We start from the raw sequence: 25,423 nt of genomic DNA, 5'->3' as shown, positions 1-25,423 counted from the left end.
AGATTCCTAGAGAGGACACTCCACTAGGACTTTGTAGCTCCTCCAGTGCAGTTCTATGGTCAGTGTCTGGCAGACGTTGACCGTAGGGTTGCGCTTGAGGACCTAGAGATTCCTAGAGAGGACACTCCACTAGGACTTTGTAGCTCCTCCAGTGCAGTTCTGTGGTCAGTGTCTGGCAGACGTTGACCGTAGGGTTGCGCTTGAGGACCTAGAGATTCCTAGAGAGGTGTCCTCTCAAGTAAAAACACAGTGGTTTTGTTATTTGCAGTTGTTCCACATTCACAGGGGTCTTGTGCCCCTGACCCCAGCGAATGTGGAGGGACAAGTGTACTTCCTTCCGTACTGAATAGTGCTTCATCACTCTTTTCACATCTTCTAAAACCCTCTAAAAACGCTCCATGTGTGGTGGGAACCCTCTGATGGTACTGGCTTTGCTTATTATGCCTTGGCAAACATCTTATTCAGACCTGTTTCATCTACCACTGAAATGGCCTCTCATTCCTTTGTAAGGCTGTGGACTAGGCAGTCCAAATAAACCTTGTACAGAGACTGGGGATGTATAGCCTAGAGAAGAGACGGTTAAGAGGTGATAGGATAGCCCTGTTTGAATGTTTGAAGGGATGTCATATTCAGGATGGAGCAAGCTTGTTTTCTGCTGTTCCAGAGACTAGGACATGGAGCTGTGGATTCAAACTACTGTACAGGAAAAGAGATTCCAGCTTAACATTAGCAAGACCTTCCTGACAGTAAGAGCTGTTTGACGGTGGAAGACGCTCGCTTGGAGTCTGGTGGAGTCGTCTTCTTTGGAGGTTTACACAGGTTGGATGGCCATCTGTCAGGGGTGCTTTGGTTGTTTGGTTCATACGTGGCAGGGGTTGGATTGGATGGCCCTTGGGGTCTCTTTCAATATCGGTCTATCGGCCTATATTGCTTATTGGGGTGACTATTAAGACAACCCAACAAAAGTATCCTCATCAACATTGTAGGACAATTTTGGGTTGACATTTCTGAGATACATTTGGACACCAGAGGTTTTGTTCCAGCCCAATGGAGAACTTGTTCAGTTCCTTGGTTCCTTCAGCCTCTTCGTCCTACAGATATACTCCCCTCCTGCTCCTCCGTTTCCAAGATATGTAAGGCTCAGACGGGCTGGAGAAGGCCTTCCCATGATAATGACCAAGAGATCCAGAATTGAAAGGAAGGAAGAACAAAGACAGAATGAATTTTGTACCAACTCTGCTGCATCAAAGAATACATTGATCAGTGCCTCCAGACGGACGGTGATCATCATGCCTGCTTTGAGTCCAACGTCTCCAACTGTGATTGATTTGATGCCTCTGTGTTGGAGGAGATGGGGTTTGAACATACTCTTTTAGAAAATTGAATGAGATTCTCCATGCTAGTCATTACATCACCCCTAAAAACATTCACATCATCTTCTGCGTCATCTATCAGAGAGATGCCTTTTTTCCTGTAACTGTCAGGCCACAGCATCACACCTTTTTCTGTTGTGTAACAGGTCTTTTTGGACGAAGCCTTTCTTTCAAAGCACCTTGTTCCCTTACTGAGTGCATGGTAGCTATAGTTTCCTTTCCCAGAGTTCAAGAAATATTTCCTTGCGCAGGCAGCTGACTCCTTTCCTTTTCAGAACGCAAATTGCTAGGTGATGTATATCGTGTGCTTCCAGTGCTTCAGGGCCTGCAAGGCAACCTAAAGAACATGATGCGGTCCATGCTTCTTGTATAGTCCCTGTCAGACAAAGTATATTCAAGCATAGTTTGGATGCGTTTTTCGGGCCATGTGGCCATGTTCTAGAAGAGTTTATTCCAGACGTTTCGCCAGCATCTGTGGCTGGCATCTTTGGAGAATGCTGGCATGGAAGTGAGTGGTGTGTGTGTGTATAATGTGTGACCCTGGGTTGGGAGGAGTGATTTCCATGTTAATCTGTGTATTGTTCAGTTGTTGAATAGCAAGGTCTCAGGGCGGGAGGATATGCAAAAAAGATTTGTGTCTGTTTAGGTAAGCCGTTCCGATTGCTTATACAGAGAAGCAGGATACAAATAAAAGTTTTATTAATTAATTAATGAATTAATTAATTAGACATTCTTTGTCTGCTGGGGAAAAACCCTGACCCTGAGTGGTTTTCATTTGCATTTTGCTGGGTCTTGATTTTGATGTTTTTCAGGACTGGTCGCCAAACTTTGCTAACTTTAAGGGTTTCGTCTTTCCTGTTGAAGTTGCTCTCCACACAGGGCTCAGATGTGTCCTTTCTCAAAGGCAGGCATTGCTGATGGGGTGCCCTGAGCTGTAATAATAGATCCCACAGATCTACTATGGGGCATGAGTTTGGGTTGCCAGCTCAGGATCATCCCAGACCCTGAGGTTTTCTGGCCAAAACTTGTGACATAGAGACGGCCCTAGGTGATGCCATTAAGGATTAAGTACCTAACACAGTTGCTGACATTTTGTCATTCAAACCCACATACACAGAGGAGTAGGAGAGCAAGAGAACACATTTTCCTGTTTGGGAACTACAACAGCAGTATTAATGTCTTCTCGCTTACTTAGGGAGATGGGATAAGCAACAATTAATCTAGCCCACTTACTTCTACCCAAAAGATGGATACAGACTAGAGTGGAGTGTTTGGGGATTTCAGTGGCTTCCCTGTGCATTCTGACCTGATAGTTGTTGGCATGGTCCAGAATTTCAGTGTTTTCAAACAGCATTTTGTGCCCAGGATGGTTTATAACGTGTTCTGCTACCGCTGATTTTTGTGGCCGACCCAGTCTGCAGTGTCTCTCATGTTCCTTGATTCGTGTTTGAACGCTGCATTTGGTGGTCCCTATGTAGACTTGTTTGGAGCTGCATGGTATGTGGTAAACTCCTGCGGCCGTAAGAGGGTCCCTCCTATCCTTTGCTGAGTGCAGCATTTGCTGGATTTTCTTATCTTGGTTGGTTTGTAAACCATTTAGAGGTTGTGTTTTCTCACCTGTTTCCCTATTCTGTCTGTGACTCCTTTAATATATGGTAAAAATACATTCCCTTTGGGTTGTTTGCTATCCAACTGCACAATACAGGATGGATTTTGGGGATGGTGGAAGGAAATGTACTAATTCATAACCACTTATCTAGCTACTAACTCCAGCAAAAGTGTGCATTTACCAACTTGGGGTTAGGGTTGCCATAGCGCCGGACCTCAAAACCGGGAAAAATGTAGGACAAAATTTTCAAATGTAGGACACAAAATTGTGTCCTACATTTGAAAATTCTGTCCTACATTTCCCTGGCGATCGCGGCAGGGAGCGAAGGCCAAGCGGCGAAGGAAACCCTCCACTTAAGGAGGCTTTCCCTTCCCGCCTGGGCCCCGGGCCTCACCGCGATCGGAGGCCAGGATCGGGGCCTCTCCTCGTTCCTGGCCCCCGCTGGGACCAGGAAGGAGGGGAGCAGGCCTGCGGCGATCGCCCCGGCCTCTCCTCGTTCCTGGCCCCCGCTGGGACCAGGAAGGAGGGGAGCAGGCCTGCGGCGATCGCCCGGCCTCTCCTCGTTCCTGGCCCCCGCTGGGACCAGGAAGGAGGGGAGCAGGCCTGCGGTGATCGCCCCGGCCTCTCCTCGTTCCTGGCCCCCGCTGGGACCAGGAAGGAGGGGAGCAGGCCTGCGGCGATCGCCGCGGCCTCGCCTCGTTCCTGGCCCCAGTGGAGGCCAGGAAGGAGGGAGGAGGCTGCAGGGAGGCGGGGAGGTTGACGCGGCTGCGCCCAAGAGGCGCTGCCTCCCTGCAGCCTCCTCCGCCCCAGGCCTCGCTGCCCTCCTTTTCCTCCGCGCGACCATGCGCGATGGAGGAGGAGGAGGACAGCGAGGCCCCAGGGTTGCCCAGCAACCCTGCTGCAACCGGGCTTTTCCCGGTTTTTGGCTGCACCCGTGTCGTGACCGGGCAGGTGCAGCCAAAACCGGGAAAATCCCGGTTGCAACCGGGTTATGGCAACCCTACTTGGGGTGGGACCTGGAGGGCACATGATACTTTCGCCCATGCTTTGGATTGCAAACAGGGGCGTTTGCGTTTGTTGTATAAGAGTTATCCATGAAGATTTAAGGCTGCTCTGTCTCCATCGGCTGCAAAAGCTGCCTCTGTGAGCCTCCTGCAGAAGGAGCAAGATTGTGCTGGAAAGATAATTGGATTTCACTTTTTGTCTTAGAAATGCAATTAGGAAACTCTGGTTGCCTGATTTCTGAAGCCGGCAGTTGTGCGCATCCATGTGTGTGTGTGTGTGTGTGTGTGTTTTGTGGCCTGATCTACGGTGTGAGTAATGCAACAACAGCCTTTAAACACCTCAGAATGAAAAGCAAATTGGATGAAAAATCAGGACTTATACCAGAAGCCAAGGTAGCTAGATGTACTCTCCCTCGGCTGTGAAACCCATTGGATGACCCTGGGAAAATCACACTTTCTCAGCCTCAAAGGATTTGTCTTCTGAACCAATCTTGCTAAGAAAACCCTGTGATAGGTTAGCCTTTTGGTCTCCAAAAGTTGGATACGACTTGGAGGCACACAACAGCTTTGTATCTCATACCCCCATATATAGGTATACCTGACTTCACAAAGTAGATATCTTCCTTCTTTAATAGAAAAATTGGTACCAGAGGCAGAAATAGCATGGGAAAAAGGAGAGAGAGGTTCCTAGACCAGATGTTTCAACATGCTTCAGGAAACCTTTTGTTCAGAACTAACAATGTGCACACGTGAAATGAAACATCCAGATCAGGTAAACCTTGAAGAAGTAGACAAAGCCATGTTGGACTTGCTAGAGAGCGCTTGAAAGCTTCTTCCAAAATGCATCTGTTCATTATCCTAGGCCATGAATGATACTTTCCCCAGCATCGCCAATAGGAGAACACACCCCATCATCCTGCTTGAGTGCGTATAATGCTCAGTTACGACAGTTACGCAATGTAGGGCATACCATATATACTCAACTGTAAGTCGACCTCATATGTAAGTTGAGGACAGGTTTGGGGGCCAAAATTATGGGTTTTGACATGACCCGTGGATAAGTCGAGGGTAAAACTTAGGGCTACGTAAGGAAGGATGTAAAGGAGAAAGCAATGGAAAATGATGTCAAAGAGCTTACACAATTTTAGCAGGAATAACTATTTGTATTCATATTAAAGGCTGGATGGATGAGAGAATAGAGCGGGTCAGTGCTTCCAGGGCAGATTAAACTCTTGCCTTTCACCAGGGGATGGTATTTAGATAGACAGACAGACAGACAGACAGACAGACAGACAGATAGATAGAGTACGGTACTTACATTAATCCGTGGATTGGGTTTTTGGGGTCAGTTTTTGGGGTCAGCCTGCCTCTACTAGAAAATTGCTATCGTTTTAACAGGTTGAATTTTTAAACCGTATTGTATTTAATCCTGTTTTAAAGGGGGGGGGGTCGATTTATTTATTGAGCGTATGTATTATTCCAATATATTCTAGTCACGTAAGCCGCCTTGATTGCTGCAACAGAAAGGCGGGGTATAAGAATAAAGTTTATTATTATTATTATTATTATTATTATTATTTTAATCTAAATTTCTAGACTTATACATGAGTACGGTCAACTCCTCCTAATGCGCAGATCCAAGATCTGCATTCTTGAAGATGCCACTTGCAAGGGTGCGCACCCTTGCCCCGCGCACAAGGGCGTGCTCCATTCAAGCCTATGGGGCTTGAATAAGCGCAAGCCTCCATTTTCGAGGGGTGTGTGTGTGTCCAGAACGGACCCCCTGCAAGAACGGAGGGCCAACTGTATATGCAGTTATCTTAACAGGCACTCTGTTCCATACCGGCTTTGTCCCTGAGCCGTTGTCTCCAAAGGGCAAGTTTAGAATAGCGTTATTAAATGGTTAAGTAACCTCGCACGTTTCGAGGCCGGATGAGTAGTTAAGTCTCCATGATCTAGGAACTCTTGGTTCAAGTGGTTGAGTGGGAGGAAGCAAGGAGATGCTCATAGGCATGCCCCAGGCCAGCTCTGAGCAGAAGAGATGTAATGATCTACTAGAGCAATAAGAGAGAGAGCTGAGCAAAATTGCAACGGGAGAGGTCCAGTTACGTTTCTGTGGTCCGTAATCGTCACTTTGTCGGAAAGCCTCCCGGCCGAGTCCTGGGTCTTCTCCTCGTGTCGCCCTCGCCTTTTCCTTTTGGATGCATGCGCCATTATCTCTGCTGACACGCAGCGGGCCGGTTGATGTACGATTTCATTCGTTTCCCTCCCAGTCTCTCCAGGTGTCGTGCCAGCGCGAAGCTGCTTTTGTGGCTCTCCCGGCGAATTGCATGGACATTTGCACTCCTTAATATTCGGTGACTGCCTTGCCTCTGGGATAGCAGCACAATCCTGGTGAGAGCCGGGATGCTACAAGTCCCAGGGGCCCTTTTTGTTTCCTTGCCGCGTCTGCCTGAACCAGGATAAATCTCATTTCTAAATGGGTGGTTAGACATTTGCTTAGGGCCTGTGAAGATCTCCAAGGCAGCATTTATGCAGTCAGTAAGGCAAATGGGATCAACGCAGAATTCAAAGATATAGCCATGTTAGTCCATAAAAGACCAGCATTAAAACTGGACTTATTATTATTATTATTATTATTTATATAGTGCTGTAAATTTACACAGCGCTGTACAATCAATCAATTAAAATAGATTAAATGAGCCTGCCTATGAAATTACAAAAATAATTAATTAATAATACATATTAATACAGGTTAACACTCAAACAATAAAATGTAGCCGACAACAAATTAAAATAACATTAGATAACCATCATGGAACAATCATGGACTTGCTATTTCACTTCCATGCACAAAAGATTTTGAATTTGAATTGAGAACCTCACATACCAATGGCATATATATGTCTGTCCTTGGCTTCCACTCCACCAAATGCATCTGAGGAAGTAGACCGAAGTCTAGAAAAGCTGATGCTGCCACTTTCTTTCTTTTAATGAGTCTCAAAGGTGCTGCAAGATCTCTCTATATACGGGGCCAACATAGCCAGTTTAATCCCCTTCTTTGGAGGCCTTGAACCAGCTTAGATGGCTCTCTTTCAGGAGGGCTTAAATTGGGTATTCCTGCATAGCAAGGGGTTGAACTGGATGGCCTTTGGGGTCTCTTGCAACGCTTTGATTCTTTACTATTGCACTTTGAACTCCCGCCATTGAAATATGCTCAGGACAAAAGGGGGAAAGTGAGAGGAGGCAAGAGGAAGTGGAATGTTTTACATTGCAGCTGAACAAGTGGGATGACAGATTTTCCAATGCTATGATCCTCTGTACCTGGATGCCAGGGATGTGCAATGATTAGAGCAGCTTTTCCCCCAATGGGATTCCCTCCAGATGTTTTGGATCAGGGCTGCAATAATCCTTCACTGTTTAACATGTTATAAGTGGCTGATAAGGAGGTATAGGCAAAAACGTCTCCAAAGGTACATGGTCCAGTCTGAGCAACCAAATTTGGGCCATGAGCCGATCAGGGCTGCTGGATGCCACCTGGCCTTTCCCCAATCCCTGGCATAGAGAGAAAAAGGAACACAACAGGTTCTAGCAGCCCTTGAACACCAGAATAGGGCCAACATGGACTTTGGCTGTTTTTGGAATACCTAACATAAAGGCACTGTGAGAAGAGGGACTATATACATTTGTCCCTCCATATTTTCTCGGGTTAGGGGCACAAGTAGACTACAAGTTGAACATGAGTCAACAGTGCAATGCGGCAGCTAAAAAGGCCAATGCGTTTTTAGGCTGCATCAATAGAAGTATAGTGTCTAGATCAAGGGAAGTCACAGTGCCACTCTATTCTGCTTTGGTCAGGCCCCACCTGGAATATTGTGTCCAGTTCTGGGCACCACAATTCAAAAAGGATGTTGAGAAACTGGATCGTGTCCAAAGGGAGGGCACACAGAATGGTGAAGGGTCTAGAAACCATACCCTATAAGGAATGCCTTAGGGAGCTGGGGATGTTTAGCCTGGAAAAGAGATTCAGATGTGATATGATAGCCCTGTTTAAATACTTGAAGGGATGTCACATTGAGGAGGGAGCAAGCTTGTTTTCTGCTGCTCCGGAGACTAAAACACAGAACAATGGATGCAAGTTCCAGGAAAAGAGATTCCACTTCAACATTAGGAGGACCTTCCTGACAGTAAGGGCTGTTTGACAGTGGAACAAACTCCTTCCTCGGAGTGCAGTGGAGTCTCTCTCCTTGGAGGGCTTTAAACAAAGGCTGGATGGCCATTTGTCGAGATTGCTTTGGTTGAGAGTTCCTGCATGGCAGAATGGGGTTGGTCTGGATGGCCCTTGTGGTCTCTTCCAATTCTCCGATTCTATGTTTCTAAGAGTCTGTAAATGGGGCTAGCTGAACTACTGCTTTGGTGGCCATCTTCCATGGCGGTGAGGGTACAGGCAGAGATAGGTATGCATACATGCACGCATTCATGTGGGATGCCGCCACAAAGATTTATCAATAAATTTATCATTTATCAATAAATAATAATTATGTCTGTCTCTCAAGTCCCACTCCAGCACTCTGGGCACTGTCTTAAACAGGTTCGGTTTGTTCAATCAATCGGTCAATCAATCAAATAATTTAGTTACTGGACCAGCATTCGCATGCAATCGATCGCAATTCCTGCAGCGTAAGGTAGCAAGTGTCGGGGAAGCTGTCTGCAGTGAAATGGCCCTGATGGTTAGCTGGAGCACTTTGAAACAATTAAAAACATCATCTGCTTTGTTGTGTTTCGTTAGTTTAATGGGATGCTTTTTTAAAAATGTAAACGGTGATAGCCAACAGCACAATTCCTTGTTCCTAAGCAACACAACCACTCCTTGCGCCACATCTTTTTCAGAAGCTTCATTGAGAATGTGCAAAACAGCTGTTTATTCCTTGCATTTTGGTTCTATTTGGTTCTGAAATAACAAATCCAGCAGCGTTGCATGTGGTTCGCTTGGTGCTCATTTCCCAATGATCCTTTCCTGGAAGCCAGTTATTCCCCCTTCAAGATTCGCCTCTTTTGGGTTCAGCGCATGCCGCAGTCATGCTAGATGCCTCTACAGCATGTATGTGTATTGTGGTTGCGCAGCATATAATATCTGCAGCTCATATATGTTGCAGTTCATTGTATATTGTGTGTCGTGGCTGCCCATCATATATTTGCATTGCCATTGCATGTTGCAGTTGTCCTTTGTATACAAGATTTCTTGACAGTAAGAACAATTCAACCACGAAACCATTGGCCTTCCCCTTCCCTGGAGGCCAAGGCAAAAACAAACTGCTGCAGCCTTCCCTACCTTTCCTATCTATTCCTCATTAATAGTCTTTGCCATCTGAACCACACTGCGATGTTGCCTGATCGCATGTTTCATTTGTGAAATGTTGGCCTGTTACAGACTGCCAAAATAAAGCTGCTTGGGGTCTCTTTGGAGGCATGCTGTTTAAATGATGCATGCATCCTAAGAATCCGGAAGCTGCGCCAAAGCTGCACTCCGGTGCTTAGGAATGGAGTGTGGCTTTGGTGCGACCTCTGGACTCTTAGGACCCATGCATCATTTAAATAGCATACCTCCAAAGAGACCCGAAGCAGCTTTATTTTGGGCAGTCTGTAACAGGCCGTTGAGTTGTACAATATTCATGGCATCACGGACTTGGAAGAGACCCCAAGGGCCATCCTATCCAATCTCCTGCCATGTAGGAAGGTTTATTGTTGGACTCCCATAAATGTCACATAGTCAGGGATGGTGGGAGTTTATAGCTCTTGGTGGGTTTTTTGGGCTCTGTGGCCATGTTCTGGAAGAGTTTATTCCGACCGTTTCTCCAGCATCTGTGGCTTTGGCATCTTCAGTGAATGATGTTGGTGAAACGTCAGGAATAAACTCTTCTAGAACATGGTCACATACAGACCCACAAAAAGCTATGGATGCCGGCCATGAAAGCCTTCGACTTCACAGTTATATTCTAATTTCTTCATCCATGAACTAGTCAAAAGGCTCCCCTCTCCTCTGAGAAAATCTGACGCAACTATAGAACTATTTTATAACACATTAAATGTCAAAATGTACCAGATTTGCCGTTTACTGTCCACGTTTGTCTTCCTCCCCAACGCATCTCCCTTATTGAATGGTGCAGAAAAGAGCTTCTTTCCTTGCTTTAAGGATGCGAGGCTTGTTGTGTGTTTTCATTTTGTCAGGGAGTTGCTCCGTCGGGGATCTTCTGTCATCTCTTAATGCAATCGCTCCAGCCTTGCATCCTGTCTAATTGTATAATTGTCTTGCACTTATCCAATTTCCTACCTTTTATGTTCAGGCAAGGTTTTTACGCTTTAGACGTCTTTGTGTGTTTCTCCAGGGTTTTATCTTTCAAGGGAGATCTCTCCTGATATATATATATATTACAGCAGGCCTGGACTCAGGGTCATGTTTGGTGTTGGTATCAGGACTGCGACATTTAATCCATTAACCTTGCAGGGGGGAAAACCCCCAAAACCTTCCTTCATACTGATGTTAAAGCAGTGCCCCTGATATATTGGACTGCAATTTAAAGGACAATAAAATTAACAGCAACCTGAGAGTGAGAGTTGTTTCACAATGGAATATGGCTTCCTCGGAGTGTGATGGAGTCGTCTTCTTTGGAACATACTGCCAAGTTGAAATGTATGGATGCCTCTTACGGTCAGGACGTTCTTCCTAATGTTTAAGTGGAATCTCTTCTCCTGTAGTTTGAACCCATTGCTCCATCTTCTAGTCTCTGGAGTAGCAGAAAATAAGCTTGCTCCATCTTCAGTGTGATATTTTAGTGGAATCTCTTCTCCTGTAGTTTGAACCCATTGCTCCATGTTCTAGTCTCTAGAGTAGCAGAAAATAAGCTTGCTCCATCTTCAGTGTGATATTTTAGTGGAATCTCTTCTCCTGTAGTTTGTACCCATTGCTCCTAGTCTCTAGAGTAGCAGAAAATAAGCTTGCTCCATCTTCAGTGTGATATTTTAGTGGAATCTCTTCTCCTGTAATTTGTACCCATTGCTCCATGTTCTAGTCTCTAGAGTAGCAGAAAATAAGCTTGCTTCATCTTCAGTGTGATATTTTAGTGGAATCTCTTCTCCTGTAATTTGTACCCATTGCTCCATGTTCTAGTCTCTAGAGTAGCAGAAAATAAGCTTGCTCCATCTTCAGTGTGATATTTTAGTGGAATCACTTCTCCTGTAATTTGTACCCATTGCTCCATGTTCTAGTCTCTAGAGTAGCAGAAAATAAGCTTGCTCCATCTTCAGTGTGATATTTTAGTGGAATCTCTTCTCCTGTAATTTGTACCCATTGCTCCATCTTCTAGTCTCTGGAGTAGCAGAAAAAAAGCTTGCTCCATCCTCAATGTGACATTTTGGTGGAATGTCTTGTAGTTTGAACCCATTGCTCCATGTTCTAGTCTCTGGAGTAGCAGAAAACAAGCTTGCTCCATGCTCAATATGACATTCCTTGAAATAGTCAAACATGGCTATCATGTCACCCCTTAACCATCTCTTCTCCAGGCAAAACATACCCAGCTCCCTAAGTCTCTCCTCGTAGGGCATGGTTTCAATAACCTTCACCATTTTGATCACCTTCCTTTGGACACGCTCCAGTTTCTCAATGTCCTTTTTGAATTGTGGTGCCCAGAATTAGACACAATATTCCAGGGGAGGCCTGACCAAAGCAGAATATAGTGGCACTATTACTTCGCTCAAATCAAGACATTATACTCCTAGGAAGAGGAAAAGGAAGAGAAGGAGGAAGCTGCAACCGTTTAGATGGAGTGGATGGTGCTGTCAGTTGCTATTTCTACAGCAACAAAGCTGGAGATGGGACTGCAACATGAGCCACATGCATCCTATATCATCATCATCATCATCATCATCATCATCATCATCATCATCTTATATCTTGCCCTTTCCCCTAAACTGGGACTCAGGGCAGCTTAGAATATTAAAGAACAAAGGCAGTATGTTATCCACCTCTGCATTTTCAGTATGACAGAGGTATGACAAAACCCATCATTGGATTTCACTCTTCGGGTTGTCAATCTACTTTGTTGACAAGCTGCGCCTTCTCTCTTATTCGTTCTCCTATTCAGAGCCGTTACCTCGCTTGCCTTCTCTTTCTCTTTTGCATTAAACTCATCCATAGTCATGGCCAGCCTGTGTGTAGGAAACCTGGAAGGTGAAATCGCTGCTTGGCCTTCTCTGCCACCCACACAGGCACTGGCTGCAATCTGGTGCCTAACCGGCATGGATGCCACATCCAGGCACCATGTGCAACCAAAACAGAATTAAGACGCACGCAGCTCAGATGGTTCCTGTCAGGAAGTCCACGCATTACAGCCAAGTTGGAAGAAATGCGCTTTGCATCCAAGGTTTCCATCCATGACGTCAACCTGCGGTTGGGATTACCTTCTTTGGAAGATGGTTTTGCTCAGCTTGATATGTCTGGATCATGACAAATCAAGTGTCGTTTACAGGAGAAGAGTCTTCGTTGGCTTGGAATGGCAAAACATATGGCTTACCAAATGAGTTTTTAACTGCTGATTGCAAATATTTGTCTAAATCATAGAATCATAGAGTTGGAAGAGACCCCAAGGGTCATCCAGTCCAACCCCATTCTGCCATGCAGGAACTCTCAACAAAGCATCCCCGACATATGGCTATACAGCCTTTGTTTAAAGACTTCCAAAGAAGGAGACTCCAAGGAAACGTATTCCACTGTCAAACAGCTCTTACTGTCAGGAAGTTCCTCCTAATATTTAGGTGGAATCTCTTTTCCTGTAGCTTGCATCTGTTTTTCTGGGTCCTATTCTCTGGAGCAGCAGAATACAAGCTTGTTCCATCCTCAATGTGACAGCCTTCAAATATTTAAACAGGACTATCATATCATATATCCTATCATATATCATATCAGGGCTATCATAAATGCTAATCATGGCTCAGACAAAGCTGGGCAAAGGCCCCCAAAGCCCAATTTCTAGGGCTCCAGGGCATCATACAGTCCCTGCATTAACTGGCACATGTCAAAGAAGCTTCCAAGCATGAAAAACAAGAACTTTAAAAAAACCCAAAACAAAAATAGGAAATAAGGGCCTGTTACAGACTGCCAAAATAAAGCTGCTTTGGGTCTCTTTGGCGGTATGCTGTTTAAATGACGCACGCATCCTAAGAGTCTGGAAGTTGCGCCAAAGCCACACTCCATTCCTAAGCACTGGAGTGCAGCTTTGGCGCAGCTTCCGGATTCTTAGGATGCATGCATCATTTAAATAGCATACTTCCAAAGAGACCCAAAGCAGCTTTATTTTGGCAGTCTGTAACAGGCCAAGCTTAGCACAAATAGAGCAGATAGCAGTCCCACTCACTTTTGGCTCAGGCCCTGCCTTGGCTGGCTTAAGCCCACAGCAACCATACAGCCTTTGGCAAGGGAATGGGAACTTAGATTAAAGGTGGCTATAGTTACACTTTTCAAACATTTGAACTGTGTGTTCACAAACCAGATGGAACAGTTTTGTCGGCGGGAGCTAAAACAGTGGATTAAAACAGAGATTTTGATTGATCATTGACGGAAAAAAACCAAACTTCCCAGTGTTAAGAGGTGTTTGGCACAGAGAGGATGACTACACGCAGCTTTTACAGCCGGAAAAAAGTGGCTTTGGAGATACTTATCGCAGCACGACACCTCCAACCCATAGCTGCTGTCCCCAAAGTGAGGTTAAGGTGTCCCTTTTCATTGACGGGGGAAACCCATCAATGGCCTCCCAATTGACCTAATCCACAAGTGCGAAACGTCGCTGCAAGGGCAGTTGCGATACTGGCAGTCATCCAGGGCCAGCATTTTCTATTCTCCCCCATCTTCCTCTTGCTTATGCTTGGTTCACACATAGCCACAAAGCTTAGCTTAGAGCTGCCTGTATTCTTTTTTCTCCTTGCCATTTAAGGCGATGTGGATTTTATAGGTATTTATTGATTGCTGCGGCAGCTGTTAACATCATCCATTACGCTTTCATTCCAGCTCTTCAGCTGAAGCCCAGCTTTGACTGAAGGAAAGGTAAATCTTTATATATTTTAACATTACATGTTTGCTGCTACAATTGGTGTAGAGGTTGAACCTCATTTCCCATCAATCCCAAATACAGGCAACGCTGAAGGATGATGGTCGTATTACTGTAGTTCTTCAACTCTGGAAAGTTGAAGGCTCACTCCCTCCAAGTTTACATACTTGCTATTTCAGGATAACTTTCCCACCGATTCATGTTTCATGTAGTGTAATTTTGGCACCTGCAAACTTTCTGTACCCAAAGGATTTTGAATTTGAATTAACATTCTCACATACCTATGGCATATATATATGTGTGTGTGTGTGTGTGTCCATCCCTGGCTTCCACTTCGCTAAATGCATCTGAGGAAGTAGACCGAAGTCTACAAAAGCTCACGCTGCCAACTTCTTTCTTTTGGTGAATCTCAAAGGTGCTACAAGATCTCTCTACATATTGATTCCACAGATCAACATGGCTATATCTTTGAATTCTACAAATCCCAGGATTGTGTAGGATGGAGCCATGGCAGTTAAAGTGGTGTCAAAGTGCATTATTTCTGCGTCAGGTCAGACCTTAATTTCACGACTGACGCCATTAGCTTTCTTTGTTGGGACCACAGTGGAATTATACCACTCAAATGAACACAGAGACTTGTTATTTTTCCATTGGTCTGCTATAGCTGGTTTGAGTTGGTTGGTGTATGCGCATGCATTAAGAGAGAATTTCAGCCTTTTAGAAAGCAAAAGAATAGCTGTCTTTTGCACTGAATTGTTTCTTCGCTCCCCAAAGCTGGTTTGCTTCCCCAAAGTCTCAATGCAGTAATGGATACAGCTGAACACAAAATATTGTGGTTATATCAGTCTGGAAGAGTTTGATCCAGCTTTCTCTCTCTCTCTCTCTCTCTCTCTCTCTCGTTCTTTCTTTCTGGAGGTGTGGGATGAGTTGGAGAAATCTGCATGCCTCTATAATTCTTTTAATCACAGATCAACAGGGCTTGTTCATGGATGAAAACGCTCTGTGGGTGTCGAAGTGCCAGGAGAGCTGGGTAGTTCAATTGAGTGGATAGCTACCAGATTAATGAAGTGGGCATCTTCTGGAGCGGTGAGCAAAGGGGAAAGAAAAGGAGCCAGTTTCTACCTCGAGTAATTTTACAAATGCTTTATACAGGCCTGTTACAGACTGCCAAAATAAAGCTGCTTCTGGTCTCTTTGGAGGTATGCTGTTTAAATGATGCATGCATCTGAAGAATCCAGAAGTTACACCAAAGCTGCACTCCGGTGCTTAGGAATGGAGTGTGGCTTTGGCGTGAGCATCCTAAGAATCCAGAAGCTGCACCAAAGCTGCCCTCCAGCGCTTAGGAATGGAGTGTGGCTTTGGCGCGAGCATCCTAAGAATCCAGAAGCTGCACCAAAGCTGCCCTCCAGTGCTTAGGAATGGAGTGTGGCTTTGGCGCGACCTCCGGACTCTTAGGACCCATGCATCATTTAAATAGCAGACCTCCAAAGAGACCCGAAGCAGCTTTATTTTGGCAGTCTGTAACAGGCCACAGTGTGTGAAGATGCCTTCTCTGTTGTGGTGCCCGACTTCTGGATTGCCCTTGCCCAATCTTGCGGGCCGGATTGGTACTGAGGCTAGTTTTTATTCCAGCACCAAGTTAGAACCAGGTTCATTTATTATATCTTATGTTTTAATATGTTTATTAGTCATTTATAAAATTAATCACGTCGTCCATTTCCAGTCATTACAAGGCGCGATTTCCAAATCGAATCAGACGTTCAAAATAACATTCATTTTCCAGTTAAGTATTGCTTCTGTAGGATCTCTTATATTAACTACTATATGGTATATATTAACTACTATACAGTATTCCTTCTTTTCGTACTTACATACATTACTTCATTCATTGCGGTCTTCTGAATTTTATGCCAAATTTCTCTTCTTTTTGGGCGGCTATCACGTATTTCATGTATGACTTTTCACCATGCACCCACATGTTTTAAGCTATACATTTTATCTAATTATCTTTCCGTCTAGTATTTATTTTCTATTTACTTCAAATTATAATGTCCCCCCACTCTTTCTTTAAATATTTCATGACCTTACTCCAGGTTCATTTACTAATAGCTTAATTGTTCTTGTTCAAATTTTTGTTTTGTGCGTTGTTTTAAAGGCTTCTGATACATAGCTTAACTTGTTAAATGGTTAAATGTGCTTTTAGTTTTACACATTTGTCTGTTGTCTTGCAATTTTAAAGGGTTCAAATTGATTTTATTTGTAGGTGTATCTTGGAATCCTGTGATAGAGAATGGGATAGAAACAATATATATGCATACATGTGCATGGGAGGGTTGGTGTCCTGCTATCATGCTGCGACAGAATGCCAAAAGTGCAGTAGCCAAAGCAACAAGCAGTGTCTGATAACAGTCTGAGGTCAAGAGCTGTAAATTAAAGCAGAGTCCAAGTAGCAGCAGCAAGATATCAGAGTCAAGAAACAGTCCAGGGTCATAAATCACAGGGTTGTATTTCACAGTAGATGTAGAGAAACCAAATTTGCTTCTTGCAAACTAAGTGGGAAAAGGCCCCTAACTTATAAAGCCATCCAACTCAGCCCCAGCCCAACTTGCAGACCTTATTTCAGCTGCACGCACGCAGCCTCTCCGCCTCTGAGTTTGTGCCAAATGCTGAATCCTTTGCCTTTCCCTTTCCCAAAGACATGGAGCTTTCTTTCTTACCTCTTCCTCCTCTGTTTGCCAACCGTCAAAGCCAAAATAAAGCTGCTTCGGGTCACTTTGGAGGTATGCTGTTTAAATGATGCATGCATTCTGAAAGTGCGGAAGCTGCTCCAAAACTGCGCACTAGTCCTTAGGAGTGGGTCGTGGCTTTCGCGTGGCTTCTGGACTCTTAGTAAGCATGCATCATTTAAACAGCATACCTCCTAAGTGATCTGAAGCAGCTTTATTTTGGCATGTCTGTATGGGGCCATAGATTGTAATTGTTTGCATGGAGCCGCAGATGGGTTACTGCTCTTCATTCCAGAATTCTGCTTTCCCTGCCAGTGTAGTATAAACGTATGGTGGAATAGAACCTAAAAGGAGTCATGCTGGTTCAGATCCAAGGCCCATCTAGTGCTGCAGTTAGTCTATTATGGCTCCCAATGGCAAATCAGGTGTCTATGGCAAGGCCACAAGCAGGAAAGGAGGTCCAATCCAATTCTGAAAGCAAAGGAATAGGTATGTTGTATACATTACAGGAATGGGCAGATGGCATATCATGGCCTACCAGTAGATCTCTAGGTGATCCTCTGCTGGATCAACTTGAACTGTGAAAGGTCTTCCTTTGAATATCACTTGAAAGAGAGATTCAGAGAATGGGGACAAAGCTGTTTAATGGAATGCGCTCTCCATTGAAGTCTGCATGGTGCTTTCAGTGACAGGTTGCACCAGTTGCAAGACATTTGGAGGGATGTAGTTACCCCAGAGCAGTGGTTCCCAACCTTCCTAATGCAGCGACCTTTTAATACAGGTCCTCATGTTGTGATGATCCCCAACCATAAATGTGGGCAGACCTCCTCAAGACGGATAGAGGAGTGGTGTTTTCCAATGGTCTTCGGCGACCCTGTGAAAGGGTCCTTTGACCCCCAAAGGGGTTGCGGCCCACAGGTTGAGAGCCGTTGCCCTAGAGTCAGACATATCATGCTTGTGCATCTTGTGGGATAGTAATCCATGTTTGTCCAAGGAGCTTATCACACGAGGAAAGAAAGCGGACGTTCTGCCAGATAGTAGCGCCTTACCGCATGATGTCGTAGTTCTTCAGTTCTCTTCCCATGGGAGATGGTTGTAAAACTTTGATCAAATGGGGTGATAAAAAAGGCTTGCTTTTATGACTGTCTCCCATGGGAAAAGAACAGAAGAACTACAATATCATGTGGTAAGGCATTAGAAAGGCACAACTCTCTAGCTAAACTTTATGTTTCTTTCTTCACACGATTAGACCCCAAGAGAGCTGCCCTCTGGATTGGGTTGGCATTGCTTATTGGCACTCTCTGTTTGCTTTTCCTCTTCCAGGGGTGGTGGAAGCATGCCTTCTGCACATGCTGAAGCGGCGGGCGGCTGGTTTCCTGCGGACTGACAAGATTGCCGCTCTCTTCACCAAGGTTGGCAAGACATACGACGTGGCCAGCGATATCTGCAGGAAGGCGCAGGAGCTGCTGCAGCAGGTAGAAGGCAGGTGAGGGCAAAAGTCTATCTCCAAGGGACACCTAAAACAGAGCAGAATATCATTTTGCACAATGCAGTCCCTCTTGCTCCCTGGGAGGGGGGCACCGTTGTAGGAAAGGGCGCCTCTTGGACCACACTTTGCTAAGGGCTTTCTGTGCCACCTTCACCAGGGCTAGCATTGGTCCTTTCCCCTTTATCATTGCCAGAGAGATTTGGACACACGTCTCCGTTTGGGGAAGCTCGGGGTCCTTTCACACTGCAGAATTATAGTGCTATGGCTTTAACGTCCACGGCAACATCTTATGCAATCCTGGGATTTGCAGTTTGGAGTGGGGTATTTGGTATTCCCAGCCAGAGAGCTCAAGTGCCTCACCAAACTACAAATCTCAGGACTGCGGTCTATTATTTTGAGTGGTTGGAGGCTTGGCCCAGCTGATTCTGAGCTGAAGCCTAGGGCCAAGTTACATCACGATTGTAGAACTGGGGAATTGTTATCTCACTTCTTTCCCTGATCGATCGTTCCCAAATTCATAGAATTAATTGCAGGTAACTAGTTATTTCTCACTAGTTATTTCAAACTCCGTTGGGAATGATGAAGTTTTAGGTGGCCCTGATCCCAGACAAATAATGGCCTGTTACAGACAGCCAAAATAAAGCTGCTTCGAGTCACAGTGGAGGTATGGTGTTTCAATGATGCATGCATCCTAAGAGTCCAGAAGCCACACCAAAGCCACACTCCAATTCTTAGGGCTGGAGCGTGGCTTTGGCGCGACTTCTGGACTCTTAGGACGCATGCATCATTGAAACACCATACCTCCACTGTGACTCGAAGCAGCTTTATTTTGGCTGTCTGTAACAGGCCAATAGCAATAGCAGCTTAATTTATATACTGCTTCATACCGCCTAAGCAATCTCTAAGCGGTTTAGAACTGTAAGCTAATATAATCAATATATAATAATTATAATAATAATCAATATATTTCCCCCTGACTGTAACCTGAACTAGCCACAAAATAAAATGTGCCCATTTTTTCCCCACTTTTTCAGGTCATCTAAAAGAAATTGGGAGAATATAGGCAGGAGGTTCAGCCATCAGACAGCACTTCTCTCTCTATTCAGGTTATTAGCTTAAGTCAAGCGAGAATAAGATAAAAGAAGAATGCTCTTTTCATTCTCTATTATTGTCTGGTGAATTCTAAGAAAGAAAGTCTTATTTGATGGATTCCTTTCCTCTCCATCCTTCCAGTTTCAACTGGAAGTGTAGTCTTCAACCAGCATTTCTTAACGTGGAACGCTTCACGTATGACGGACTACGTCTCCCATCATTCTCCAACCAGAATACTGGCTGTCATGGAAGTTATAATTTGATACACTTTGAGAGTTGGGGAAGCTAAGCCATCCATCCAAATTTTGGTCCTCCGGGTGTTTTGGATTTTAGGTCCCAGATGCCCCAGCCAATTTGGCTAACCGTCAGGAATTCTGGGACCTGAAGTCCAAAATAGCTGGAAGACCAAACATTGGAGCTTTAAAAAGTTATTTTTCTGTGTGCAGCACTAGGCTGGTGCCAAGATGATTTGGAGACTCTGGAAGTTGTAGTCCATAGAGTAACTTTTCCAAGCTCTGCTTGGGGAAGAAGTAGGTCTCCAGAGGTTTTGAACCCGAACTAACATCATCTCCTGCCAGCATAGCCAATGGCCAGGAGGATTGTGGAAGCTGAAAGTCTAAAACATCTGGACCTCTATGTTTTCAACTGCACTCTTTCATGGGAGCAAAGCTTGGATGTTAAATCTGTGAGCGGGACAGGACACATGTTATTCTAGTGCTTGTCTTTGCAAATGCGTGTGCATGAACTAAGGTAGAGAGAGACTGGAGTAACAGTTTGCATCACACAAAAGTTAGTGGCATCAAAAATATCCCTATTTTCATCTGGGAGAGCATAGCAGGTATGCACAGGATCTATGGGAAGGAGCAATAGGGGACTGCAGTAGATGCAGGAGAAACGTCAGGGACAAATTCTTCCAGAACACAGCCCAAAAACTCACAAGAAACTGTGGATGCCAGCCATGAAAGTCTTTGACTTCGTAATAGGGGTCTGTGTAATGAGGCAGCGTGGTTTGAATGTTGGACTATGACCTTGGAGAACAGAGTTCGAATCCTTGGTCAACCATGGAAATCCACTGGTCACACACTCTCAGCCTCAGAGGATGACATTAGCAAACCCTCTCTGAAGAAACTTGCCATAAGTCAGAAATGACTTGAAGGCGAACAACAACAAGGATACTGAAGTTGTAGCCCTCTGCCCAACCTACAGTCGTTTGGGATTATATTTGAGTCTAGTCTGCACTGTGGAAATATTCCAGTTTGACACCATTTTAACTGCCAGGGCTCAATGCTATGGAATTCTGGGATCGGTGGTTTTGTCAGCCCTTTAGATTTCTGTGTCTGAGAGCCCTGGTGCCAATGACAAACTACAAATCCCGCTGTTCCACAGCATTGAGCCATGGCAGTTGATTTTGCAGAACAGACCCAAGTGAGTGTTTCTTCTGGAATCCAGAGGACCAGAAACTTGTGTGTTTAATCCAATGAAGAAAAGAGATAGCAATTTGGCGTGGCATTCATGGAAGGCTGTTAAAACAAGAGAAACGGTGCATTAGGCTTTATTGTTTTGGGAAATGAGCTCCGTCATGCCGGTCTCTTATTCCTGCATCCCTCCATTCCTTCCTCGCTGAAGCTTTTCTTTTGCAATGCCTGGTTGGCTTGGCCTTGTAAGCATTAGCATGCCCGCAAGCGATCTTTTTGTCATCGCCTGTCATCATATCTGGAAAGGCTCTTGAATCATCCCTATAGCATTAACTTGTCCATATGCCTACAGAGGAAAAGGAAAAACATGGAGGCGGAAGGTGTTCAATAAGCTGTTATGTCTGTTTGAGAGCGGCAGACGTACCCTTGGTCCCCCCCCCCTTATAAAATTTATTGCATTGCTTGGGAGAAGCCAGCAGATCAAATGCCATTGTTGGAGCAATAGGGATCAATGGCGCAGGAATCAGACCAGATAATCCAGACTTGGGACATTATGGCAATGTTTTGCAAAAATGGCAGCAAGCCTGAAAAATAATATATGGCTGCTTCTCCGCTGTATAATGACAGGGAAAAGGGCAATGCACAAGACAAAAGTGGAAGAATGATGGGAGATGCCAGTCAGCTCAGGACTGGAGTGGCAAACATCATACAAAGAAAATCCCATACTCAACCCTTGTCTGTTTTGCAAAATTGTGATGATCAAACATGCAGGTTGAGTCTGAAATACTTGGGACCAGAAGTGTTTCTCAACATGGAGTGTGTATGTGTGTATATAGACACGCACATATATATATATATACACACACATACATACATACACAGCGGGCCCTTGTTAGCTGGATACCAAAATTCGTGGATGCTCAAGTCCCATTAACTACAGTGACATTGTAAAATGGTGTGCGCTGTATAAAATGGTAAAGTCAAGGTTTGCTATTTGTAATAGCTATTTGGAATTTATACTTTTTTGGGGGGAATATTTTGGAATTTATACTTTTTTGGGATATTTCCCAGCCTTGGATACTTGAATCCGTGGATAAAAAAATCCGTGTCTATGGATGGCTGACTGTATATCTGTGTCTGTGTGTGTGTTTGGATTTTGAATTACCTGTATTTGCACATATGCACAAAATGAGATATCCCAGGGATGGGATTTGTCTAAACACAAAATTCATTTATGTTTCATATGCACCTTATATACACACAGCCTGAAGGTTATTATACTGTATCCATGGATTCTTTATCCACGGATTCAAGCATCCATGGCTTGAAAATATTCCAAAAAATACATATAAATTCCACAAAGCCAACCTTGATTTTGCCATTTTAATCATAATAATTAATAATTTGTTTTATTTATATACCGCTATTCCAGAGATCATAGCGGTGAACAGCAAGTAAGCTAATTAGCAAGCAAGCTAATTTGCCCCCAACAGTCTGGGTACTCATTTTAGCTCCCTCCTCGGAAGGATGCAAGCCTGAGTCGAGCTTGGGCCCTTTTGCTGGTCTTGAACTCGCAACCTTGTGGTTTTGAGTGAATGGCTGCAGTACAGGCATTTAACCACTGCGCCACCATAAGGCACATCATTTTACTATCTATTGTATTTAATGGGACTTGAATATCCATGGATTTTGGTATCCACAGGGGATCCTGGACCCAAACCCCAGAGGATACAAAGGGCCAATTGTATGCAATTTTTAAAAAGTAATTATGGGCTTGAAACAAAGTTTAACCATCAGATGGCAAACATTTCGCTATCTCAACGACTCATGGGAAAGTTTTGGGTTTTTTGAGTATTCTGGAATTATTGATAAGGGGGACTCAACCTGTAATAGAAAAGATAGATTACAAAAATACATTTCTATCTATGTTTATATAGAACCGTAAGAATCTTAGAGCTGGAAGGCAACATAAGGGCTATCCAGTCAACCCTTTTGCCAAAAAGGGACAGTCTGAATATCGATTCCAAATCTTGCAATCTACTAATAGCAAGCTCATCCCCTGATCATTTCTAAAAACCTTTTCTACATCTTTATAGAAGAGATTGGTTTGCTTTGATTGAGAGTTCCTGCATGGCAGGAGGTTGGACTAGATGGCCCTTGTGGTCTCTTCCAACTCTATGATTATATGATTATAGGTATTTAGATACAAGTCTCATGTATCTAGGAGAGCAATAGAATAGCTTTAACATAAATTAAAACAAGGAAACAAGGTAAAATAGCAAACCTTCTCTGAGTGTTCATCCTCTTGTGGCCAAAATGACGCAAGATGGAGGAATAAGTGGGCTTGGGAGAATGCTCAGCCTTACGGAAATGCACACGAGGCTGGGTTTTCTCTCCGGCAACCACCTCCGTTGTGACATTCCCCTTCCTCAAGGAATTCTAATTTCCTTCTGCAAGGAAATCCCATCCTTCCAGAAGATGGTCGCAATTTATATTATCCCATGCAGCATTTTGGTTTTTTAAATGGTTTTAAACTTATATTTTTATGCTTCTTGGCTGCATTCGCACTGCAGGCATAATGCACTTTGACACCACTTCAAGAGACCACTTGGACCGGAATTCCACAGGGTTGAGCCATGGCAGTTAAAGCGGTGTCCGACCGCATTATTTCTGCAGTGTGGCTGCCGCCTTTATTGCATGCTAATTTGTGGGTCCTGGTGAACCATAAAGGAGTAATACGTTAATAAATACTTAGAATCATAGCATTGGAAGAGACCTCAAGGGCCATCCAGTCCAGCCTCATTCTGCCATGCAGGAACTCTCAATCCAAGCATCCCCGACAGATGGCCATCCAGCCTCTGTTTAAAGGCCTCCAAGGAAGGAGGCTCCACTACACTCCGAGGGAATGTCTTCCACAATCAAACATCTCTTACTGTCAGGAGGTTCCTCCTTTTGTTTTGGTGGAATCTATTTTCTTGTAGTTTGAATCCATTGTTCTAGGTCCTTTTCTCTGGAGCAGCAGAAAACAAGTTTGCTCTCTCCTCAGTATGGCATCCCTTCAAATACTTAAACAGGGCTATCATACCTCTTAACCGTCTCTTCTCCAGGCCAAACGTTCCCAGCTCCCTAAGTCTCTCCTCATAAGGCTTCATGGTTTCCAGACCCTTCACCATTTTGGTGGCCCTCTTTGGACATGCTCCAGCTTTTCAACATCTTTTTTAAACTGTGGTGCCCAAAACTGGAGACAGGATTCCAGATGAGGCCTGCCCACAAGTTAAACATGAGTTGCTAGTGTGATGCAGCAGCTGAAAAGGCCAACACAATTTTAGGCAACCAAACAAGGTTGGCAAACAAAATGGTGAAGGGTCTGGAAACCTTATGAGGAGAGACATAGGGAGCTGGGTATGTTTAGCCTGGAGAAGAGACAGTTAAGACGTGATATGATATCCCTGTATAAGTATAATGTTATATTGAAGAGGCAGCAAGCTTGTTTTCTGCTGCTCCAGAGAATAAGACCTGGGGCAATGGGCTCAAACTACAAGGAGATTCCACCTAGACATTGGGAAGAACCTCCTGACAGTAAGAGGTGTTCGATGTGGGAATATGCTGCCTTGGAGTGTGGTGGAGTCTCCTTCTTAGGAGGTTTTTAAACAGAGGCTTGATGACCATCTCTTGGAGGCATTTTGGTTGTGTATTCCTGCATGGCAGAATGGGGTTGGATGATCCTTGGGGTCTCTTCCAGCTCTAGGATTCTATGATGGCATGAGTCAATTTGTTTTTTAATTGCGTTGAAACAGATGCCAAGACCTACTTCTTGGCTTTGGGTACTCTTTTCAAGTCTTGAACTTGTGTTTTTGTTTCCCAGCAAGAAGTACCAGCCGGCTGGCCAAGAATCCCTTAAGCGGCAAAGCTCTACCACAAGCAAAGCCCCCAGCCTCACCCCACAAGCTATCAAGCACATTTGGGTGCGCACCGCTTTAACGGAGAGAGTGCTTGACAAAATTGTGCAGTACATTGTGGACAATTGCAGGTAAGGAGCACTGCAGTGAGAAGTGGGCTTTATGGATGCTGTTGGTTACACTCTCAATAAATGTGAAGCAACAGCACTTATTTGGGAAGAGTATTCCCTTTGCCTGCTGGAGGTCCCGAGATCAGTCCTTTGCACCTCCAGTTGTGAAACAATGCAGAGCTTGGAGACGTTAATGTTTTGGACTACAACTCCCAGAATCAACCACAGGCAGGGGCTTTGCTTGTTGGAGGATTCAGGGATTTGTAGTCCAAAAGGTAACAGGTCCAAGTGTAGCTTTCCCCAACTTGGCACCCACCGAATGTGCTGGGACACAGCACCCATCGTTGCCAGCTAAAACAGCCAGTGTTTGGGGAGATGATGGGAGTTGCAGTCCTACACAATGGGTGGCAAGTTAGGGAGTGCTGTTCCAAGAGAGCCACCAGATTTTCCTTTCTGTCCGTCATGTGAAACATGACATCGTCCACTTTCATGCCACATTTCAAAGATGCCCAAAGGAGTTCTGAGGATGGTGGCATGGTCTGAACTCTGCTACGATCCTGCCCTCTGGAAATGTTGGGCTGCAACTCCCATCAATCCCAACTGGGA

The 25,423-nt window shown here is 44.6% G+C and overlaps 1 protein-coding gene across 4 annotated transcripts in view; it reads left to right on the top strand.

The window, feature by feature from the left end:
• Positions 1 to 18,140: 18,140 nt before the first annotated feature.
• LOC149286406 (small G protein signaling modulator 2-like) overlaps positions 18,141 to 25,423 on the top strand; it is a 57,192-nt gene continuing 49,909 nt past the window's right edge. For all 4 annotated transcript variants that reach the window (XM_089494078.1, XM_089494079.1, XM_089494077.1 and 1 more), the window contains exons 1-2: positions 18,141 to 18,298; positions 24,674 to 24,838. In XM_089494078.1, the coding sequence (XP_089350204.1) occupies positions 18,162 to 18,298; positions 24,674 to 24,838 (302 nt within the window). In that variant the 5' untranslated portion in view covers positions 18,141 to 18,161. The remainder of the gene's footprint in view (positions 18,299 to 24,673; positions 24,839 to 25,423) is intronic.

Source organism: Sceloporus occidentalis, unplaced genomic scaffold (genome assembly GCF_023333645.1).
Source record: "Sceloporus occidentalis isolate IW3139 unplaced genomic scaffold, rSceOcc1.0.p SCAF_69, whole genome shotgun sequence".
NCBI classification, from domain to species: Eukaryota; Metazoa; Chordata; class Lepidosauria; order Squamata; family Phrynosomatidae; genus Sceloporus; species Sceloporus occidentalis.
This window is presented reverse-complemented; position numbering and strand designations above follow the sequence as displayed.